This window comes from Arachis duranensis, chromosome 8 (assembly GCF_000817695.3).
Source record: "Arachis duranensis cultivar V14167 chromosome 8, aradu.V14167.gnm2.J7QH, whole genome shotgun sequence".
NCBI classification, from domain to species: Eukaryota; Viridiplantae; Streptophyta; class Magnoliopsida; order Fabales; family Fabaceae; genus Arachis; species Arachis duranensis.
The window spans coordinates 31,545,547-31,568,013 of NC_029779.3; the positions used below are offsets into that span (position 1 = coordinate 31,545,547).

Below are 22,467 nucleotides of genomic sequence, written 5' to 3' on the forward strand. Positions count from 1 at the left end.
GTCCAATCCACGATTTAGTAGGGGAGGTAGACAACCATGAAACCCTAAGCAAAGCTACGATTTAGTAGTAGAAGTGGGTTTTATAAAACGGATACATTTAGTTTGTATTTTTATTTTTAATATTTTATATTTTTTAAATTTGAAAAAAAAAGAAAAGACAGGAGATAAAAATAAAAAATAAAATTTTACTATTTTTATTAATTTTCTTATAACATTCAAAAAAACAAAAAAATATTGAATATAAACAAAAAATAAAAACACAAACTAAACACATCCTAAACACGTGTCGTGATTTACCGGTGGAATGAAAAATTAATATACCCAAGTGATTACCACGATTTAGGTTGAGTTATACAATGATGAAATTATCTTGGTATGTTACGGTTTAGTATTTTGTTTGACAAAGAAAGAAAACAACCACATCCACAAAGAAAAAGAGAAAGAAAGGAGGGAAATAGAGAAAAAAATTTACATAATGAATTATGTGAATTAGTTGTATTGGTTAAATGATATTACTCATGTGGCTGGATAAATGACAGGTTAATCAAGTAATTTTTATTTTTATCATTTTTGTTAATTATAATATGTGAATAATGACTTATACTTAAAGGATATTATATTAGATATCTATTAAAATTTTAAAATATATATGGTTGATTGAGATTATATCTTAGCTTTGTAATAAGGTTGTATATTTTTTTTAATAAAATATTTGAATAAAATGTTTAAATATTTTTCTAGATGTACATGTTGTAAATGTGAATATTAATTTTTTATATAGCTGATTTGTTGTATTACTAGAATGAGAAATCAGTAGAAAATTTCTTTATATAGTTGCATCATTTTTTACCTTCCATTGACTGGATTATACTATGTCGCCAGATTTTACGAGTATTGGTTCAAGTCAATGGGCTCTTATGGCTACATTAAACAGTGGCATCTAGAAATCATAATTTTCACATGTCGTTTAACAAATGTACAGTCACTAATTTGGTATTCATAAAAATAGCTAAGTTGGAAGTCACTTCCTTTTAGATTGATGCTTGGCAGAGCCAACAAAGATTTAGTTTCAGAAGCTATTTAACGAGCTTTCTCTTGATAGGTATATCAACAAGGACACTAATACCTTATTTCTGAATTTAAGAAAAATTTAAAGAAGCTCCTACCATATGCAAATAAAATCATACAGATATTATGAAAATTTATATCCGAGCATATATTATGATATTTTTGTCGATACAATTTTTTTAAGGTGTATGCTATAATGTCTATATACACTTGCCTAACTTATTAAAAAGAAATAAAAATTAATATTTAAATTAAAAAATATAAAAGTAAACAATTTTTTAATATTTAAAACTTACTACAAAAAGTAATTTCGACAATTTCAACACCAAAATTAAAGACATAGAAGAATTAGCCTTTTTTTAAATTTTCTGTAGAATGACGATTAGAAGCAGATCCTCCAAGACTGACTGCCATATCTTTAAATTTGGCATACAATTTCATTATACAAATTTTAAAAAAATTATCACGATAATAAAATAATATTCGCATTTTATTTTGATTCAAAATAATCAAACTTTACAAATCATTGTTCTATTGCGATTAGAATCCTTTACAATAACCAAGTCACTTATTTTTTTTATACACAATTTTTTATAAAATGATATTTTGCAATTCTGTATCTAATGTGGCACTAAACCCTAATTTATATAAATTAGCCAATGTGAAATATTTTGTGGTAGCGTTATGCATATGTAAATAAGCAAGCAAGTATAAAATCATTATAACTATAGCGATAGTTGACATGACCGACATTATTAAAAATGAAAAATAAAAAGAAGAAAATAGGTACGGTTGAGATGGCATGATCATGGCCGTTTGTCAACGTCAGTGAAAAGAGAAGAAGCACCTTCGTTACTTCATCAGCGCAAGATAATAACCACTTCCACAAACTCAATATCAAAATCTCAATCACAACCTCCCAACTGTTTATCTTCGCTGTCTCTCTGACAATTAGTGATCTCGAAGCTCTTCTTAACCACGCATGCCCACAGCTGCAAACCCAATTAATTCTCCCAAGTCTGAATCTTTTCACCTCACAGATCCAAAACTGGAAGCTCCAGCTGCTGCCTGCAGATCTTGCTAACACTTCGTGATCTGCAACATTCTGTCTCTGTGCTTCTGCTCTCTCTCCCCCAACTGAAAACTATTTTCCCGGAAAAGGAAAGACATTTTCCGGGAAAATGAGGCGAAGAGGTGCGGATTTTCGGAGGCCGGTGAGGAGGAGGATTCCTGATGCGTTGTGGTGGGCATTGTGCTGTGGAGTGGTTATCCTCTTTGTCTATATTCTCAGCAAAGGGAACCAGATTGAGTCAAGACCAGCTTTGGCACAGGTAATAATTATTAGCATTTTAAGATTTGTGCCGTTTTTTTTTTATGGAAATTGCGAGGGGAAATTAGCAAATGGATGATTTATTTTATTATGAATGTTATCCCTTTTTCTTTTGTTGCATTGATTGTTTAGGAGGAGTGGGATTAAGGGTTCTTAGTCAGAGTAAATAAAAAGATGCAGGGTTTAAAGAAGTAATTCCTGTGTTTTGGTTTCTAATTTTGTGTTTCTTTTTTTTTGGAATAAAATAAAATAAAATCGTCAAAAAAAGTTTACAGTTGCATGCATGGAAACATTGGAATGGTGGTTGTTAACCAACTCAGGGCATGGTGCAAGAGTTAGGAACTGTTACTATTGGTGAGATGAGACGTGCACTGCATATTTTATTTTCTATATTTCTCTTCTTTTAGGATGTTTTTTACGTGAGGTAAAATTTTGTTGGATGAAATCCGTGTGTTACAGTGGCCGGCCGGGGGTGTTGAATTGAATACTAGATTGAATAATTTTCCTGTCAATACTAATACATACTTTTTTCAACATATGTCTGCAGTTGGATGGTTAATATAGTTTGGAGTAGTATCATTATGCTAGATCATATGAGTGGTGTATGTATGCTTGCATCATGTCGGTAAACCTTGTTTAGCAATAGGGAGAATAGTGATTTTTTCAGTTATTACTCTCATTGTTCCTAGCCTATAACTATAGCAAGAAGAAGAGTCTTACCCTACTAGTTAGGGTTGGCTACATGAATCAAATGAAGTTATTGCACCTTGTCAAAGTTTTCTTGGGTTTCCCTCTGCTCCTAGCCAATAACTATAAATATTATAATATTGTTTCTAAATTTGGGACCTACAAGCAATGTCAAGCTTGGCCAGAAAGGATACCGTGGTCATGCAAAAATGTACTTGATTAGATTGTTAGCCTGATTTCTTATTACAAAGTTAAGGGTTTGTGTGTGTGTGTGTGTTTTTTTTGTTTTTTTCTTGTTGGGCAGATATCCCTAGCAAAAGCTTTTGTCGTGATTGCAAAAGAAAGTAACAATTTACAATTTGCTTGGGAATTAAGTGCCCAGATCCGCAATTCACAAATTCTCCTCTCGAACGCTGCCACTAGGCGAGTTCCTCTATCAACTAGAGAATCTGAAAGTGCTATCCGTGATATGGCATTATTGTTATACCAGGCTCAGCAGCTCCATTATGACAGTGCAACCATGATCATGCGATTCAAAGCAAAAATTCAAGCGCTTGAAGAACAGATGAATTCTGTGACTGAAAAGAGTTCAAAATATGGACAAATAGCTGCTGAAGAGGTCCCGAAAAGCCTATACTGTCTTGGTGTTCGGTTGACAACTGAATGGTTCAAAAACCTTAATCTGCAAAATAAATTGAGGGACAAAAGACAAGTCGAGATGAAACTTAAGGATAACAATCTTTTTCATTTTTGTGTCTTTTCTGACAATATTCTCGCAACTTCAGTTGTTGTCAATTCAACATCGATAAGCTCTAAGAATCCTGATATGATTGTTTTCCACCTTGTAACTGATGAAATAAATTTTGCGGCAATGAAGGCATGGTTTGCCATGAATGATTTCCGTGGGGTGACTGTGGAAGTTCAAAAGTTTGAAGACTTCATTTGGTTAAATGCTTCATATGTTCCTGTGCTTAAGCAACTTCAAGACACAGAAACACAGAGCTATTACTTTTCTGGCAACAGTGGCGATGGCAGGACACCGATCAAGTTCCGTAACCCTAAATATCTATCCATGCTTAACCATCTGAGGTTTTATATACCTGAGGTATTTCCTGCACTAAAGAAGGTGGTGTTCTTGGATGATGATGTTGTAGTTCAAAAGGATCTTTCTGGTCTTTTCTCCCTTGACTTGAAGGGCAACGTCAATGGGGCTGTGGAAACATGCATGGAGACATTTCATAGATATCACAAATATCTAAACTACTCCCATCCTCTGATTCATACACATTTTGATCCTGATGCTTGTGGATGGGCATTCGGGATGAATGTATTTGATTTGGTTGAATGGAGGAAAAAGAATGTTACCGGCATCTACCATTATTGGCAGGAAAAGAATGTCGACCGGACATTGTGGAAACTTGGAACCTTGCCCCCTGGACTGTTGACTTTCTATGGATTAACGGAACCCTTGGATCCATCATGGCATGTATTGGGTTTTGGCTACACAACCGTTGATCCTCAGTTGATAGAGAGAGGCGCTGTACTTCATTTCAATGGGAACTCCAAACCATGGTTGAAGATCGGCATTGAGAAGTACAAGCCCCTTTGGGAAAAATTTGTTGACTACTCTCATCCTTTGTTGCAACAATGCAATTTCCATTGATTTCAGTAGGAGCTCCCAACCATGGATGGTGGAAGATTCAGATTAAAGAGTAGCAGGATCAACACATTGACTATTTTCATCCTCTATTGCAGCAGTGAAAGTTGCATTGATTTGTGAGGAACTGGAAAGGTTTGATGACCCTTACACGAACAAGCACAGATTGAGGTTTTAATTTTGTAGTTAGAAATGCTTGTACAATTTTAGGTCAGGCATGCCTAGTGGCTGCAACTTGGGGGGTCTACATTGATTATGAGTCTTCCGTTGTAGCATATAGATGTTCATTTGATACAAGTATTAGGCAATATCAATCAATTCAGAGCTTTTTCTTGTATTTTTCTAGTAAAAGATTGATGTTAACCGCTAGTTATACGTAGTATCCATTGCCATTCATTGTTGCTAGTCTTATTGCTCTATTCTTTACCCCAAAATGTGCCAGGAATTTCCTTGCTTACCTATTTACTTATGGTTTTCCAATTGCCCCTCTCACATGTGATTCCTGATTGCCTGTGTTATGACAGGCTTTATATGTGTTTTCACATGTGATGGGTTTCAACAGATTTTTGGTCTCTGTCACTGTAACCGGACTCTTATAAAAAACTTGACTAGCCAATTAAAGAAATTATGGCTGTCTTTCCCAATACAAAGGACAACCCAATGATTACGGACAATTTTGGTTGCATGCACACAAATGCTATTTGCCCCCCAATTTTAATTAAATCCAGGATTGGACCGATCTACACCCTAGGCCTAAGTATGTTAAATCCTGAGCTCATCAAGCTCTGAAAGATCAAATATTTAAGTTATGAAATATAGCCTGCAATATTCCCAACTTTTGCCTCTATCAAAAGAAATGAAACTTGAAGGGGAACATAATAATAAACTAATGACTCAGTTAAAATTTCAAATTTAAATTTAATCTTGAGAAATCCAAACAGAAAGGCCCTTTTAGTTTCCAAGTTGCAAAGTTAGAACTTAGAAGGTTCTACCATTTGGTCGGCACTCATTGAATTGAATGTTTTTTCATCAAAGTGCCGGCCTTACGGTAGCAACGACAGGGGGGCCGGAACACTCAGCACATCATTTTCTACTAACTTAGTCCTTTCATTAAAACAGTGCAATCATTCATTCATGTTATGCACGCTACTTCATATTTCTATGTTCCATATTCATTACTTTTTGATGCTGCCGTAGAACACTGCTACTTAACATTTTGCTGTCCCTGGTTTATAACTGTCATAACTAACTTGCATCACAGATTATTTCTGTCTTTGTTTGCCTTTGATGATGAAGACACCAAGTGCCTCTTCAGTTGTTCCCTTTCAACCTCCCAAACAATCTCGTCAACACAGAAACCGTGAGGTGAGTTCACGGTTTCTTCCATCATCTCCAACAACAACCTCTGTTGAACACTCTTTTCCTTCTTCTACACGTGAAGTTCTCTCTCCACTTCGACGCAAGACTGGTTCTAGTTCAACAAGACACAGCAACAGCAGCAAGCACGCCGAAGAACAAGGCCCTGCCACACGCCATCATCAACTATGGCCTTCTTCTGCTAAGAGAAACTCTGTCACGCTTGCCGATCGAATCAGCGAGGACAGGATCATAGAAAACCTTGAACATGACAAACAGATCGATTCTAAGAAGCCCAACAAGGCAAGTTCTGTTTTTTCTTCTAGGACTAAAAACAAGAATAGCAGCACTCTTGAGAATGGTTCAAACAATGGCTATGGGAAGAAACACCGTTCCATTGTTCCTGGAAGATTTTCCTTGGATGAGAATGCCTTGCACAGAAAGTTATCATCAGGGAGAAACTCTTTTTCCTCCATGAACTCGGTTGATTCAGAATCGGATTACAGCGAGGTGTCCATGAGTTTGAATTCAAGGGAAAAGGGAGTTGAGGTTCCCTCCAAGTACATGAGTGATGAGATGAAAACAAGGCCTAGAAAGGGGACTTCAGATTCCAACATTGTAGATATTATGAACACCAATGATTCCTCTATTTTATTTAAGAAACTCAACTTGAAAACTCCCATCAAGAGGGCTAACTCTCTTACATCAGGTTACAAGAGTTCTACGTCTCAGTGGGCTTTGTCACCTGGAAGGACTAGTTCACCATCCATGTCGATTGAAAGCATGGATAAACCGTTGTCCTTTTCGAGCTTGAAGAAACAACATAGTAGTCCCATCATGACTAGAGGAGTGGAGAGATTTTTGACCATGGGTTTTGATCTCTTCAAGAGCAAGAAATCCTTGTTAAATCCTTCTTCGCCAATGGGTTCTGGTGGGAATTATGAGGCTGGCCATCAGCTTCGCTTGCTTGAAAATCGGTTGATGCAATGGAGGTATGCAAATGCTAGAGCCAAAGTTGTAAATGAAAACATTTTTAATCAAGCACAGGTACATTATATTCATCTCTCATCTTACACTTAAGAATGATTTGCCTCTAGATGCGCAATTGAGAAATGGTGCTGATGCTTTGTTGATTTAGAGCAATTTGTTATGTGCATGGGATGGCCTTACAAAGCTGCAGAATTCAGTGCTAAAAAAGATGATACAATTCAGCAAACAGAAGCTTAATATGAAGCTCAATTTCATATTGTATTCTCAAGTTAGTACTAAATCTTAAGAATCATCAGTCATGTTATTCTTCCTCTGGGCTGATATATAGAAACATATATATATATATGCATGTGACAGATGAAACTGTTGGAGACTTGGGGAGGTTTGGAAAGGCAACACTCGTCAGCAATTACCAAGATCAAAGAGAGTTTGTATTCTGTTATCTGTAGAATTCCCCTCTTGGAAGGTGCAAAGGTATGGCTACATTCTCTATGATGAACAATTCTTGCATAGATGGAAAAAAAAAATCAACACCACAAGAGATACAAATCTAATACTTTGTATCTAGCTGCACTTACAATAAAGTAAGGAGGGTAAAAAAAAAAACAAAGTATTATGAAAAGAAGTTAGCAGGCTTCCCTTAAGTTGTAACAATGACTAAATATGATGTGTCAGATTCGTATTAAAATAGCAATATTTCCTTCTTATTCGAAGAACTGTTAACAAAGTTATTATGCTTATAGGTGGACTTACAATCAACATCAATCACTCTACGGCATGCAACTGATGTCACGGCTTCTATCGCGTCAATGTTAACTTGTTTCCCACCTTCAGTATGTTTGTTAAAACACTATGCTTTTTCGACTGATGAGGTCTTAAACTTGAAATTGAAAATTTGCTTTATCATCAGGTTGATGAGACTGCTTTACTGCTATCAGAATTAGCAGAAGTAGTTGCACAAGAGAAACAACTCTTAGAAGAGTTCTATGATCTTTTCCAAATCATATCTGTCTTTGAGGTAACTATTTTTTTATCTTTTCTAAAATGACAAAGGGGAGTAGATATGGTTTAAACTTCTAAGTTTTGTCAATCAAAATGAAGCATTATGTTCAATTTTGAAGAGAGAAGAGTAGGGAGGACTAGAAGTCTAGAGAAATTTCCCAATTTTTAATGCTTGCAGATTAAAAATTTGTACTGTTTACCAATTAGAGTTCAGCCAAACTTGTACTGTTTCTGTACTGCTTATTTATGAAGCTTTTGTTTAGAGCATACTAATAGTTTTTGATAATATATATTGGCAGATTCAAGAGAGAAGTGCAAAGTGCAATCTCATTCAACTTGAAAGTTGGCAATGGAAACAACAACAACGGCAATTACCACACGAGATCACATCATAAAACTCTAGGCTACTAGTGGAAGTTTAACCAAGATAAATAGTATAATTACTATGACAACCTCAAATAGGAAAATGGTGGCAAAATATAATGAAGTTAGTATCTGTTGTTAATTTTCTTTTCATAAAGAACAAAAAAAAAGGCAAATCCATAGAACATAATTCATTTTAAGTTATATAATTTTTATGATATATTTGCGGTATGTACTTTTTATGATTACCGACAAATTTCCATCTAATGTATAACCTGAAAACAGTAAATATGATTCACGAAACCTGCTTGAAACTCTATTCTTCATTGATCTACTCCTTGAAGAAATCAGTTATTAGTCATTGCAACTATGAGTGCATTCTTTCTTGAAATTCTTCAGGTTGTTCATGAAATATGTCAGAAGATTAATGGATTATTGTCTTATTTCATCTACTCTATGTTCTCTTGCTTCAGCGTTCAAGCTATTCTTTCTCCTTTGCTTCCACATTAATCTACTTGCTTGGGCATGTTTCATTACAGAATCTTTACCATTGGCCTTTTTCTCTTGTTTGTTTATTTCATTTTCCTTCCCACTCTTACTTTTAGCAGTAACTCCTAAATTACTATCATCTCGAGTATCTTTGACTTGTCGATTTACTTTCTCCTTGTCATGTTCATTCGTCTCGATCAATCTATCATCATTCCCACTTCCATTCATAACTTCATCCTTGGATTCTGCTCTAATCTCACCATCCTTGAAAGTGTTCAACTCACTATTGTTTCTCAAAATTTTCCCTTGTACTTGCAGCATCCTAATCTCGTTCTGTTTCTCCTCGAATGCAGATTCGATCACTCGCTGCTCTTCTTTTAGAGAATCCATGGTAGACTTCATCTGCAAAACTCTCTTGTCAAGCTCCATCTTCTGACCTTTCAATGAGTATATCTTCACCTTCATTTCCTCAATCTTACCTTCTATCTCTTTGTTGTGATCTCTTTGCTTCTAATATTAATAACATAACCAAAGTCATAATTTGGTTAGAAAAGACAAGAAGAAGAAGAAGTTGGTTTTACCTGCAATAAAAGCTGAAGGGAAAGAAGCTCCCCGTCTTTCTCCTTGACAAGAAAGCTGCATATTGCCTTGTGCTCTTGTTCTCTAAACTTGTGAAGCATCAGAACACCAAGAAATGAAACACCAAAAGCTAGCATCAGCATGAAAGCATATTGCCTTGTTCTCTTGTTCTCTCCATGTAAACCTTTGTTTTGAGCCATCTTTCTCTATCAAAGATTCTGGTTAGTTTTTGGCTTATAGTAGTTAATCTAGTTCTTGCATTGTGTACGGCTTTGGATTCACACAAAGAACATGAGTCATGAATTCAGCTACTGCTTCTTTTATTTGGATCATACTTCTATTATACAATAGTGGTCATGTGGGAAGTGGGAACTGGGAAGTGCTTTTCATTTCTAGTGTCTAAAAAATTGAATGATATACAAATATATATATATATATATAATAGTTATAGATTAAAACTCGCACATTACACAGAGTATCATAATATAAAATTATTTAGTACATATACAAAATATAAATTTTTTTCTAAATTTTGTTTGTCTTATGTTAATAACTTAATATATATTAAATTATTTTAAAACTGAAATACAAAAATTTAATTTATATTCGAATGAGAAATAATAATAGCACAAAATTATATAGTTAAAATAAATAACATAGATTTTATATAAAAAAGGATATATTACACATTGACCTAAACGGATAAACCAGGATGATTTTGCAAAATTTCACCGTTCACACCACCACGAGCTTCCTTAGATCCGCCACGTTCTCTGCCGTCAAAACGTCAACGGCGAATGCGGTGCCTGCCTCGCGTGCCTATTCTTCATCCACCGCACCCTTCGGATGCTTCATCCATTCATAAACCAGTATGCACAAATTCCCTAAATCCTTATCTAACTGGGGAAAGAAAAAATGCTAATAAGTAATAACATGCTACCAAAATTAATGCCTGTGATTCTTTTTCTCTAATCGGTTTCGAAAACTAAAACAAAATTTCATATTTGTTAATATTTTAGATTTTGGATAGATAAGGTTTGGTTGCTTGTCCTGTGTTATGGATAAAAAACAAAAATTGATGGCCACAACTTTTGTGTTCATTCATTCATTTTGTTGAATATATATATACACTCTTGAACACACTATTACTGAGTGACTTTGTTGTTGTCAATTGAAAAAAAATAAAAAAATCAAAGATGTTCAAGTCCATGCTTGGATGCTGCAAAGTATACATATCAGAGAGCAGAAACAAGACTGCATTAGAATCTATTGAAAAAGCTGCAAGTCTTTTTCCAAAGGCTCCCATAATCAACAAGTTTGAGGATGTGGACTACAACAGAGTTGGTTACACTCTTGTCTCTGAGTTTGAGGAATCAGAGCCATCATTGTCGTCGTCGTCATCATCATGTCAATTGACATGTGCTGTGCTTGCAATGGTGAAGGCTGCATTTGATGCAATTGACTTTGGATTGCACAGTGGAACTCATCCTAGGCTTGGTGTTGTGGACCACATTTGTTTTCACCCCTTGGCTGGTGCTTCCTTGGACCAAGCAGCTACGGCTGCTCGCGCCTTGGCTACAAAAACAGGCTCTACCCTGCAAGGTTAGTTGCATCGGGAAATTTTCATATTTACCTCACTAATGTTAGACAGCCAATTATAAGAATATTATCATGTATTTTTTGCACTGCATATTAGAAATGATGACTATTGATCAAGTGTAGTTGCACAAACTTAGATTTAGGCAAATTTATTAGCTTGGTGTTAGTTTATGGATTCTGTTATATGTGGATTGTGGAAGGACTTAAGGAGATTGTTATTTCATTGATAAGGGGTTGTTTAAAGTTTCACGTGAACAAAGTAAAATTTTATTATACTACATTCTGGAGGATGCTCTGAAACATAAAACTGATCAATCAGTGCACGGTGGATACTGAATTCATAAAATTGTACCAATCCACTGTTTTTGCACCGGTTACGATGGGCAACTTCTTTCTAGTATGTTTAAATGTTGAAAATGATTGAAATTTTATGCAGTACCTACTTTTCTATATGGAGCAGCACATGAAGAAGGGAGGACGCTTGATTCAATCCGAAGAACACTTGGTTATTTCAAGCCAAATGCCAATCAAAACAGATGGATTGGGGGGCCAACATCACACACTTTGCCCCTGAATCCAAACAGTGGTCCTGCTCAAGTGACTCTAGCTAAAGGTGTTTTGATCATTGGAGCAACGAATTGGGTTGATAATTACAATGTCCCTCTATTATCTTCTGATATTAGTGCTGTTCGTAGAATTGCGAAACTTGTTAGCGGAAGAGGTGGTGGGCTTCCTTCTGTACAGGCCATGGCACTTGCACATGGTGAAGGTGTCATTGAGGTAGCCTGTAACTTGTTGGATCCGAATAAAGTTGGTGGAGAACGAGTACAAAATAAAGTTGAGTGCCTTGCAAAGGAAGAAGGTATTTCTGTGGGAAAGGGATACTTCACAGACTTCTCGCAAGAAGAAATTATTCAAAAATATTTGGAGCTGTTTAAGGAGAGAAATTGATGTCAAACAATACCAGGTATATTGGATTTTGCCATTTGATGAATTTTCATTCAAGGAGTCAATTTGGCATTTCCCTTGAGATTAGGAGAGAATATATGTATAAGGATGAGTTCTTCATGCTAAAGCTCATCCTTAAATTTTTATTCTCATTTTCAAGGGACAATAAGATTGTTCCTAAAAGACATCAATGTAGCTTCTCATGAGGATCCCAAATATTTTGATCCATCCAATGAGCATTATGTTATAACCTATAGAACATGAAAAGATAAGAACCCAACCCAACCATATTGATACCTCCTCTGATCTTGTGTAAGTTCTATCTTTCACTCATCACTTTTCTCTTCTCCCAGACTTTCCTCAGGTCTAACAGGGCAATTTTAGAAGTTTGGACAAACGAAAATCACGAGTATGCTTCAATTTGCAAAAAGGTTAATAACTATCTTGATGGAAAAGTCCTTGTTATTCATTAGCAGGATTAATCATATAAAGTGGTGACAAGAAATATTATTGCCCATGTCAACTAATATCTTAACCATATTCTCTGAGGTTTTTCTGCCCATTTAGTGTTTTATTTTTATTTTAATTCTTCACTGCCATCCGGCTTAACATGTTAAACTATATTACCATACCTCATACCCTTTCTCTTTTTAAATAAAAAAATGCCTTCTCATAATGCAATGATGCCTAGCATTCTTGTCTTGTTGTTCCAAGTTCCTATCTATAATACGGGTTGAGGTTGTGCTTTTATCTTTTGGCTAAGGTATAGAACTCAGTATAATACACCAGGCCTGCACCTTTCATCCAGTGTGTAACGAAAGAGACAGTATATATCAAAACAAAGACTACATTAAATTGTGGCAGTTGAATTTGGTGGTGGAAGCTATCTCCACATCTGAATTGAATGCATTTACAGTCCCTTTTTACCATAGAGCGAGATGTGAATTTACAACATACATTATTAACATTTGGCCAATTCTATAGTGCCTATGAGTTGGTGTCTAAATTTTTTCTAACTTATTTTTTATAGTAAGTTTTGATTTTTTAAAAATAATTTATTTTTATATCTTTTAAATTAAATATTGATTTTTTACCTTTTTTAATAAGTAGACACCACTTTTTAGACAACATAACATTCACCTTAACATTTACAAAACTACTTTATTTGTATGAAAAATGTTCTCTGTTCTATTATTCTTTTCTCGTTACTATAAAAGTTTGATACATCTTTAAATCAATGTTTTGATTACAACATGCAATCAAGTTTAAGATAAAAATTTTGAATTTAAGATCAAGTATCTTCCCCCCACCCCCACACTTCTCTCTTACGGTCTTACCACTAATTGAAGTATCTAATATGAAAAAAAGCTCAAAGAACATGCATGAGCCAAAGAATTTGATTAAGCTGAGTGTATCAGTATTCAGTAGTACTAATATCACACCTTAGCTTTAAGTCTTTTAATTCTTTCTCGATGAGTAAGTAGGGAAATTAATGCTTAAACAAATAATGCATATCCAATTCAGTGGATTTTACTTTTCAATTCTATGGGCTTTCCAGCTTTAAGTAGCTAACAAAAAACGAAGGTATGAGGCAACAAGACAAGGAAGCAAGATATTTTAAGCGTTTTGTGAAAATGACTGCTTGTGCTAACCTGTCATGTTTTCATCAAGAGATTATCTAAAGAAATGTTTGTGACTTATTTTTGGACATTTGCAAATTTAGATTAAAAAAAAAAGATATCATATTCCTATCTAAATTAAATTATCAACTAGTAATTGCTTTAAGCAAGTTTCTTGTACAATATAGTATTAAGTTAACCAGAATATCTGAATCACGTTAATATCAAAATAATATCGTTGAATTCTGTTCATGTAAAAAATACGTTAAATGTTATATTCACTTGAGCTATAATGAGGATATTACGTTAACACATTGGACAACTTCAGATTATTATTCACTGCTTTTAGTGATTTCTTGTGGTTGCAAATCTCATCATAAAATCAGAAATTTAAGACGGTGACAGTGATGGATAACAACACTCGATTCACGCTCTTGGGGGAAGCAACATTTTTGTTTTCACATACGATACTGTGATGACATGGCACCACGTGGACACATTTTGTCCAATGTATATATAGTAGCTTCATATTTATTGCTAAAACCACTGAGTCACTGACATATGATTTATTTAGACAATCTTGTGAACTCAGGTTGAAGCTGTTGTGAAGAAACCACACACACCCCCCATGGAGTTCAATTCCACTAGCAAGGTCAGAAAGAATATCTTCCTTCTTCTTAGTTTCTGTTCAGTGATCTTATCTGAGGAAAACATGTGTCTATAAATCATAACAGATACTATACTGGCTAGGTTTATGGATTAACTGAGTAATCACATGCATATTTTAAGTATGTGTTTCTCTTCTTCTTTGTTTGATTTGTTTATTTCTTTTGCTTTCTCAATGTCTTAGCATCTTTTAGTTTAATTTATTGTATAATGTTAGTCAACCACAGAGAGAAGGGGTAGACAATAGTGTTCTTGCTTCGGTTGAAAAATATAGTTAGTACTGTAATAAGGGAGGATGAGTATCAATATCTCGAGGATTTTGGAAGTTCATCTTTTTCTCCTATTTTCTTCAACGCTTTTGACTTTTTCTCCTCAATTATACATATGGAATATATTATTGTATTTGGATTTAGACAAGTTTTCTTTTACATAATGAATAAATAAATAAATAATTGAAAATGTTAGTAGTTTTTCTAACATGTAAAATATATCACTTATGCTCTAGAAACTAGTTGAGTATCCATAGAAAAAAAAAGTCACATGTCTTAGAAAACTTGGATAAGGATTAAGGATACAATGTCAAAATATTCAGTGATAAGATGCATGTACTATGGTAGCCACTGGTAGTGAGCCACGTGTAGTGTAGGGACCTCAAATTATTGGATAGGGATACCTCCCTTCTTATATGAACACATCACCATGCGGTACACGCTCAATAAAACAATACTGCATTTTTCCCCTTCTTGCTTTTGCAGTAAGACTATGAAGCATGGTATCAATGATGCAGTATGATATTGATAATCTGGGAAAACACTTGTAACATCAACTGTATTATAGAAATAAAATAAACAAGATAAAGATTACATTACAGTTCTTATTGTGTGTAAAAGTAATCTTATTTGAAATTAACCATGATCTCAGTCTGGACTCTGATAATGACTAATTGACTATGTTGGAAAAACATTTTTTAAGTTCTGTTTTTTAGCATTTGCTTTGAACAATTGAACACATGTATTACCTTTTAGAGTTTCTGCTTCAATAGAGTAAATGTTCACTCCTTAGTTGTTTATTTAGGATCAAAAGAAAACCATAGACCAATCCATCTTATTGTGCTGCAAAATCTTTGTCTCTGAGGCGCGCAATCTAGCAACTCTTGATGCAATAGAAAGAGTAGCAAGGCTGAACCCAGAGACCATCATTGTGAAGAAGTTTCCTGACCTGCCTTACAACAGAACCAGGTACACCCTTGTGTCTTATGTACTGCATGACTGCACAGGAAATGCCATATACAGCCCCTTGCACCAATCTGTGGTTGCCATGGCTGAGGTTGCATTCAATGCCATCAACCTAGAATTGCATGATGGGGCTCACCCTCGCCTAGGAGCGGTGGATGACATTGTTGTCCATCCACTTGCACGTGCTTCGTTGGATGAGGCAGCATGGCTTGCAAAAACACTGGCAGCAGACATTGGCAACCGATTCAATGGTAAGGCCAAAGGGCAAACTCATTAATGGACTACAACGGTTCTTTACAGTAACAAAAATAAAGATTGTCTACTAAAGTCAATTTTATGTCAATGAATAATAAAAAAATTAATTATGAAAGGCCTAATTCGGAACATAGATATAATTTACGACAGCAATCCATAGCAATGTCTAATCTATATAGCTGATCCCCATTTAGTGAGACAATAACTTAGCTTGCATTGATGTGTATGAAAGGTTTAAGTACAAATTACAAAATTATTCATCATTGATGAGGTTCTTCATACCATAGTGTCATGGACTCAAAAGTGTGGTGTAATGCATGAGAAACTCAATTTTTTTTTCTTGGACACATTAACACTGCTTTTCTTTCTGTATTTGAAATGCAGTGCCAGTATTCTTGTATGGTGCAGCACACCCAACAGGGAAGGAACTAGACACCATTAGACGAGAGCTCGGATATTACCGGCCTAATTTCATGGGAATCCAATGGGCAGGGTGGGCTATGCCGAAGATCCTACCTCAGAACCCAGATGAAGGACCTATTGTTGTTTCAACGTCTAAAGGCATCTTAATGATTGGCGCACGCCCCTGGGTTGGACTCTACAATGTGACAATCTTGTCGACAGATGTGTCAGCGGCAAGAAGGATTGCAAGGAAGGTCAGTGCTCGTGGCGGGGGGCTTCCGAAGGTGCAAACTTTGGGGCTTGTTCATGACAAGGATTCAACTGAAATAGCCTGCATGCTGTTGGAGCCTAATCAAATTGGAGCAGACAGAGTGCAGAAACATATCGAGATGCTGGCAGCAGAAGAAGGATTGGATGTAGAAAAAGGATACTTCACTGACTTATCACCAGAGATGATCATAGAAAAATACATGAACCTTATATCTGCTAACAGATCATGATTGCCACATAAATCATTTGTTGATAAACAATAAAAAAAAATTGCGAGATCCTATTGGCCTTGCAACTTTGTAAATAAAGTTGTTGTAATGAAACTGAAACAAGCACTTGAAAACTGCTTCTTTTACTGCTTGTTGCTTCTAACTCGGAACCTAGAATATGAATATTAGCACAAAATTCCGGCCTTCTGCATCATGATTCATGAATGAGAACTATAAGCAAGCTTATGTACACTTTAAATTTTCCTATTGAAGGGTCACACTTAACAGTTAAAACCCTTCATCACAAACACTGCTTGCTTCTAAAATCTTGAGACAACAGTGTTTGAATCAGCACACTCAATCTCTCAGCACCGGGTCCTGGCCTAAAAACCGTATCATTGCCACGCAACAGACATGGATCTTCACCACCTTCTGAGGTATCAACGCACCATGCCCCAGGTGAAAATCTATGTGTCCTTCCCAAGAGTTCTTTGTCAATCTTGTCCAGCACTGGATCATCCTTTGCAAACTTTCTGGCAAAGGGAGCATTGCTTTTAACCATTTTGTCAAAGTCCTTCATTGTCAATTTCATAGGATGCTGCTTTGGAGGAGTGTCCCAAGCAATGTAGTGAAGATCATGGCTTATTGCAGTGTGGCGAAATTCCTCAGTGTTGCAAATGACAGTGTGGAAATAACCCTCAGGAGAAGAGATAAAATTTGCATAGTACATAAGAATAGTCCTTGGAAGGTTATCCCATCCCCATATACAGTACTCCATAAAGGATCTTGTTAGCACAACCCAAGCTGAACCTGTTTAGAGAAGCATATATACTAAATCAACTTTGATACAACAACAACAGCCTTATCCCACTAGGTGGGGTCCACTACATAAATCAAACGATGCCATTGAGTCCTATCATATATTCAATAGTGATAGATAAAAGCAAATGGAGGGAGTACTAAATAGGTGCCAAAATTTCTAGGTTACTTAACAAACTTATATGCTTGGTTTAAGTTAATAGTAGTATAGCAATAAATGCATACAGAATTATGGATTATGAGTTATAGTTTCATATATATACCTACCTGTAAACAGTTTAAAAAGAGTTGGAAGTGTTCTTTTCTGAGTAGTCCATGCTATATCAGATTTCTTTGATAAGTAAAGGCCAGGATCAATAACAATTGGCCTTACTCTATGGCTCCTGAGCAAATAAACAGAAATATCAATATCAACTATCAGAATTCAGCGATGGTGAATAATTTACAGCTCCATTTGTTCTCCCTCCAAGATTGTATGAAAAATTAATGATTAACTTACAGTTTCCAACCAGCAATATGCGTATGCTCGATGAAATTGAGATCTCTCGACAGATTAGAGAAAACATGAAGTAAATCTGAAAAGACAGTAAACAAATATCATATAACTTCACAGAAGCGTTTAAACAAGAAACCTAATCATCTTATGATTCAAGCACAGTACATGAAGATATGTTCAAAATTGCTAAGTACATAGATGTTTATTGTATTAGAAGATTCAAGTCAGGAAAAGATAAAGCCCCATCTGATAGCTATGGGGTTAAGAACAGCATATTGAAATCCCTTGCACTCTAGTCAATTGAGCTACAAAACCCAGCTTATTGATTTATTGAGACAACAAAACTCACTTGGAACTTGACAGATCACTCAAAAATTTGCATGAAACATATCGAGCTTCCAACAAAAATGCAAGGACTCAACAATATCAAAGTAAAAAAAAAAGTGGCATATATAAAACTAAGATGATGAGGATTATTATTTTCACAATTTATTGTCATTAAGCGCTTATCAGAGGAAACCACTCAACAAAACTATGATTTATGCCTGAATAAGACTGGAAGGAAGCTTAGAAAGAGAATTTGAAATTAGCAAAGTAGAATTGCAGACAAGAACACTAAACAAAACCCAGACTTAAAAACATGAGGAATGAACTACAATCACAAACCTACACTTGCTAACCTCCTTTCTATTAAAGGCAACACGAAAGATGAGTAAGGCCAAATCACGAATTCATTTATGAGAGGTAATAACCAGTGAATATATACTGGTAATCGACAACAATATGATGATGGATGAAATTTAATTATTGCCAATTTTACTAATCTTTTATGTCCTTGAAACAGTAGCAATCTAGACAAAAGAGAAAACAACAGCACCTAGGAATCACAAGCAAACTACAAATCTTTCCCTTTTACTTGACAGGCATTCTATGTTTACCAAGTTTCTTGAAGTTGTAGAAGCACATTATGTCAACACAAGAAAGAAAGTGGTAGTTTATGCAAGCATTTTGACAAGAAAACAAAAGTAACATCAAACAAGCAACCATAAAAAGGACAAGTTTCTAACCATCCTGTGTCACAAGAGGGTAATCCGAGGCGCTGAGGTTTATAAACCAGTCCCAATCCGAGCTCTCCTTCAGTAATATTGCTATAGCTTGGAGTGTACAAGCAATCATAGTAGAACCCTTGTAAGTCACCAAATTGGATTGTGACATAACACGGACATTCTCTACCTCACGAAATGTTGGATCGCCTTTCACTGCATTTGCCAATTCCAATCTTTCCCGGGGCGGTGCCTCAAGATCCAAATGCAGGATATACTGATTTCTTGGGTGATAAACTGCCTGCAATGTCCTCATCATCCTTTGACTATCACCTTTTGTGCCTGAAATAAGATATGCCAACCTAGGTGGCTCCATTTTCTGAACCACATTGGCATTAACCTGCCTTTCGAAATCTGATTCCACAAAATAACCACCTGAATCCTCTGATCTTGCAAATGAAATGATGTCAAAGGTTGAAGATTGTTCTATCCCTTCAGAAGAGCTAAGAGCCCCAACAATTGCAGTAAGAACAAGACTAACAAATACAAACAAACTGGCAAAGAACGGTATAACCCATTTCCTATCACTGAATAATCTTCCTGAATGAGAACTAACATTTTTCCTCATATTCTATTTCAGCAGTTATGAATCAAAATCCAAATTTGACACTGCTCACCCTTGTCGGCAAGAACCAAGATCTCTATAAGATGGAAACCAAAAAAGCAGTACCCCACAAATCTTTAGCTGATAATAGTACAATGATGAGTTTGGTGGCAAACCTAACCAACCCAAAAATCAATCTTCTTTAAGCTGAATGGCTAACAATTATGCTAATTTTAGTGCAGGATAAGACATGGTTTTCAATTAAAGATGCTAAATTTACATCAACAATAATCCTCACCAAACGTTTTGATTTGGGAGTTGGGACCCATCTTCATGAAGGAATGGGGTCAAACCTGTTTATTACTGCCTCACTAGAAAGTTAGCAACTTTTGATTGAAGGGCGTAAGAGGGTGAATGAAAATCTACCCTTCAGTGTGTACTGTAACTTCAAAAAACTTCAGTTCAGATTTCACCTGCGAGCCATTAATGCAGCTTGTTCATATTTTCGTACACTTATTCTCCCTCCCTTTTCTGGATATTGCTTCAGCAAACAGTGCTCAAGATCTATTTGTTTGAAACATAACAGGAAATTCGCCTGGAGTGCAAGTTTGAGTTGAGTTGGTGTTCAATTGATGATAGAGAAAAAAAGAATCCAAACTCAAAGAATATTGAGAAATGAATTTTTTCTTAAATAAATTAAAGGACAAGTTACGAATAGAATTGGTTTGAAAGGCAAATTTCTCAGATTATAACGTTTTAATATAGTGGATAAAATTACGATTTTTGTATATCTATAAAAACTGCTATAAGATATAATGAATTTTAATTGAACGTAATCTGTTACAAAGTGTAGTAATTTATATGGGATTTTGTGCTGGGCGGTTTCTAAAAAAATTTTTGCAGATCAAAATCGCAGTTTCTAAAGAAATATTCTCTTGTATGTAGCGGTTTATGCATAAAGAGACTATTTCTATAGATAAATAATTTAAAAAATATAATTTTTATATAAAAAAATAGATATTTAAATAATAATGATAACAATACTTTTTAATAAAATTTTAATTTACAATAATCTTAAGAGTAATGTCAAAAAATTATTATATAGTTAGTATTTAGTATTTTATTATGTATGATATAGTAAGTGAAAATAGAAAATAAATATAAAATGTGTTATATATGTTTTATTGCTATTTCTACTAAAACTCTCTCTTCTTTTATTTGGATCTAAAATTTGCTGTGCTATCAAAAAAACATAACAAATTATATAAAAATAAAATTATATTTAAAAAAATAGAAATAAAACTGAGATTTTATACTATATACAATGTTAAATATAAATTTAATAACAAAATAGAATAATAAAATATATATAAAAAAATCTCTATAATAGTAACACAATAATTTCTTTTATAAATGGTTTTATTTTGATATAAATTTTTATTTTGATAAAAAATCATATAAATTTTTAAATTGGTTTTATTTTAATATAGCAATCAAATCAAAATTCTTTTATTTTTTTATATTACGTTGTAAAAAAATGTAATGTTTGAAAAATAAAATATATTAATTCTTTAATTTAAAACTTATTCAGAATTAAATTAAATATGTAACTTCTGTAAAAATGATGATTAAATTTAATATTTTTATTTTATATTATTTTTTTTATCCTACTAATATATGTAAAATGAATTCTTAATCATAATTTAAATAAAATAATTGAATTTAAATTATAATTTTATTATTCTCTTTCCTTGATGTAATACAATAATTATACTTTAAATAATTATGAATTTTAATTTTAATCTTTCATGTTAAAGAATGTTCATCTAAACCAAAAACTAAGTGAATATATCTAAATTACAAATAAGAATGTTAATATTGAATATTTAAATTATAACTTATAAGTAGATATCTACCTCGTCTATTAAAATGGAGTATAATTTAAATATTCGTATTTTTTATTTGACTAATCTATTAATAATTTGCCGTGTTTATGATAATTTCTCTAATTCTCATAATTTACCATTGTTAGTATCAATTACTAGTAATGAAATTACTAAAAGATTATAAAAATTTTAACATGAAAATTTATATTAAGTGTTTAAAAAAAAATACAAATTGGATTCATCAGTATTATATTGACAAGAATAAAAAATTTGAAGTTGATATGTTAACTCAGAGTTTGAATAATTTTTATTTTTAATATTTATAATTTTTAAATATTTTAAATATTTAATTTTATTTCTAATGTTTTTTATTTATATCAAAATTACAAATATTAGGATGGGATAAAAAAACATACTTTATCTTCTCAAGATCTTAATCAATTTAAACTCTATTGGTACAAATGTGAAGCACCACCTTATGCATATTAGAAGCAAATAAAAAAGGCAAAGAAAAAAATATTTGAATTAAAGTTAAATATAAGTGGTAAAAAGAATATAAAATCTTTAAGAATTAAAAAGCAGGTACTAAATTAAATGCAAATTATTTACTACTAATTCTATTTTTAAGCATTAAGAATATTAGTCATTAGGTACTTATGTTTACCTATAAATAGATGTGTTAGCATATGATATAGTTTTTTAAGTAAAATATGTATGTATTATTGTTTGCTATATGTATTAATATTATAGTTGTTTTTTCTTCTTAAGTTATTATTATGTTATTTTTAATATATATATAAATTAGCTGTATCTGTAGTCTCTTGATTGATATAAGAGAAGTGAGGATTCGAAATTAGGGTTATTAGTCTTTTAAATTAGTCTGTGTCAATGACAT

General features: G+C 33.8%; 5 protein-coding genes across 11 annotated transcripts; 3 read left to right on the forward strand and 2 right to left on the reverse strand.

Annotated features, from left to right (window-relative positions):
• Positions 1-1,922: 1,922 nt before the first annotated feature.
• LOC107462107 (probable galacturonosyltransferase 10) lies at positions 1,923-5,138 on the forward strand. The gene is made up of 2 exons (XM_052253344.1): positions 1,923-2,399; positions 3,342-5,138. The coding sequence occupies exons 1-2, from the start codon at positions 2,250-2,252 to the stop codon at positions 4,746-4,748; spliced, it is 1,557 nt and encodes a 518-aa protein (XP_052109304.1). The 5' UTR covers positions 1,923-2,249; the 3' UTR covers positions 4,749-5,138.
• On the forward strand, positions 2,267-8,646 carry LOC110274611 (QWRF motif-containing protein 3). Its single transcript, XM_021129327.2, has 7 exons — positions 2,267-2,399; positions 6,004-7,145; positions 7,237-7,356; positions 7,446-7,562; positions 7,832-7,921; positions 7,999-8,106; positions 8,390-8,646. Exons 2-7 carry the CDS (start codon positions 6,030-6,032, stop codon positions 8,483-8,485), a joined length of 1,647 nt encoding a protein of 548 aa, XP_020984986.1. The 5' UTR covers positions 2,267-2,399; positions 6,004-6,029; the 3' UTR covers positions 8,486-8,646.
• Positions 8,647-8,667: 21 nt separating this feature from the next.
• On the reverse strand, positions 8,668-9,968 carry LOC110274613 (uncharacterized). 2 transcript variants are annotated; one of them, XM_021129330.2, is made up of 2 exons: positions 9,524-9,968; positions 8,668-9,449 (listed from the first exon to the last, which is right to left on the reverse strand). In XM_021129330.2, the coding sequence occupies exons 1-2, from the start codon at positions 9,719-9,721 to the stop codon at positions 8,886-8,888; spliced, it is 762 nt and encodes a 253-aa protein (XP_020984989.1). In that variant the 5' UTR covers positions 9,722-9,968; the 3' UTR covers positions 8,668-8,885. The 2 variants fall into 2 exon arrangements, with proteins under 2 accessions (XP_020984989.1, XP_020984988.1); XM_021129329.2 differs by having other exon boundaries at positions 8,674-9,452.
• A 252-nt stretch (positions 9,969-10,220) lies between these two features.
• LOC107462150 (uncharacterized) lies at positions 10,221-16,758 on the forward strand. Of its 6 annotated transcripts, none has more exons than XM_052253102.1 (4): positions 10,221-10,390; positions 10,718-11,123; positions 11,557-12,087; positions 14,280-14,338. In XM_052253102.1, the coding sequence occupies exons 1-3, from the start codon at positions 10,319-10,321 to the stop codon at positions 12,069-12,071; spliced, it is 993 nt and encodes a 330-aa protein (XP_052109062.1). In that variant the 5' UTR covers positions 10,221-10,318; the 3' UTR covers positions 12,072-12,087; positions 14,280-14,338. The 6 variants fall into 6 exon arrangements, with proteins under 6 accessions (XP_052109062.1, XP_052109063.1, XP_015936243.1 ...); XM_052253103.1 differs by having other exon boundaries at positions 14,262-14,280; XM_016080757.3 differs by lacking the exon at positions 14,280-14,338 and adding an exon at positions 12,422-13,034.
• Positions 16,759-16,968: 210 nt separating this feature from the next.
• Positions 16,969-20,572, reverse strand: LOC107462149 (beta-glucuronosyltransferase GlcAT14B). The gene is made up of 4 exons (XM_016080717.3): positions 19,107-20,572; positions 18,043-18,118; positions 17,811-17,926; positions 16,969-17,534 (listed from the first exon to the last, which is right to left on the reverse strand). The coding sequence occupies exons 1-4, from the start codon at positions 19,708-19,710 to the stop codon at positions 17,026-17,028; spliced, it is 1,305 nt and encodes a 434-aa protein (XP_015936203.1). The 5' UTR covers positions 19,711-20,572; the 3' UTR covers positions 16,969-17,025.
• Positions 20,573-22,467: the final 1,895 nt, after the last annotated feature.

Excerpts from the sequence above, each read along its gene's own strand:
- LOC107462107 (XM_052253344.1), top strand. The coding sequence starts at position 2,250 with ATGAGGCGAAGAGGTGCGGATTTTCGGAGGCCGGTGAGGAGGAGGATT. Across the intron at positions 2,400-3,341 it reads CAAGACCAGCTTTGGCACAG|GGTTTGTGTGTGTGTGTGTG; the intron begins GTAATAATTATT and ends TACAAAGTTAAG.
- LOC110274611 (XM_021129327.2), top strand. The coding sequence starts at position 6,030 with ATGATGAAGACACCAAGTGCCTCTTCAGTTGTTCCCTTTCAACCTCCC. Across the intron at positions 7,357-7,445 it reads ATTTCATATTGTATTCTCAA|ATGAAACTGTTGGAGACTTG; the intron begins GTTAGTACTAAA and ends TGCATGTGACAG. Across the intron at positions 7,563-7,831 it reads CCCTCTTGGAAGGTGCAAAG|GTGGACTTACAATCAACATC; the intron begins GTATGGCTACAT and ends TTATGCTTATAG.
- LOC110274613 (XM_021129329.2), bottom strand. The coding sequence starts at position 9,721 with ATGGCTCAAAACAAAGGTTTACATGGAGAGAACAAGAGAACAAGGCAA. Across the intron at positions 9,453-9,523 it reads CCCTTCAGCTTTTATTGCAG|AAGCAAAGAGATCACAACAA; the intron begins GTAAAACCAACT and ends TATTAATATTAG.
- LOC107462150 (XM_052253102.1), top strand. The coding sequence starts at position 10,319 with ATGCGGTGCCTGCCTCGCGTGCCTATTCTTCATCCACCGCACCCTTCG. Across the intron at positions 10,391-10,717 it reads CTTCATCCATTCATAAACCA|ATGTTCAAGTCCATGCTTGG; the intron begins GTATGCACAAAT and ends AAAAAATCAAAG. Across the intron at positions 11,124-11,556 it reads AACAGGCTCTACCCTGCAAG|TACCTACTTTTCTATATGGA; the intron begins GTTAGTTGCATC and ends AATTTTATGCAG.
- LOC107462149 (XM_016080717.3), bottom strand. The coding sequence starts at position 19,710 with ATGAGGAAAAATGTTAGTTCTCATTCAGGAAGATTATTCAGTGATAGG. Across the intron at positions 17,927-18,042 it reads CATATTGCTGGTTGGAAACT|GAGCCATAGAGTAAGGCCAA; the intron begins GTAAGTTAATCA and ends TTATTTGCTCAG. Across the intron at positions 17,535-17,810 it reads TCTTTTTAAACTGTTTACAG|GTTCAGCTTGGGTTGTGCTA; the intron begins GTAGGTATATAT and ends TTCTCTAAACAG.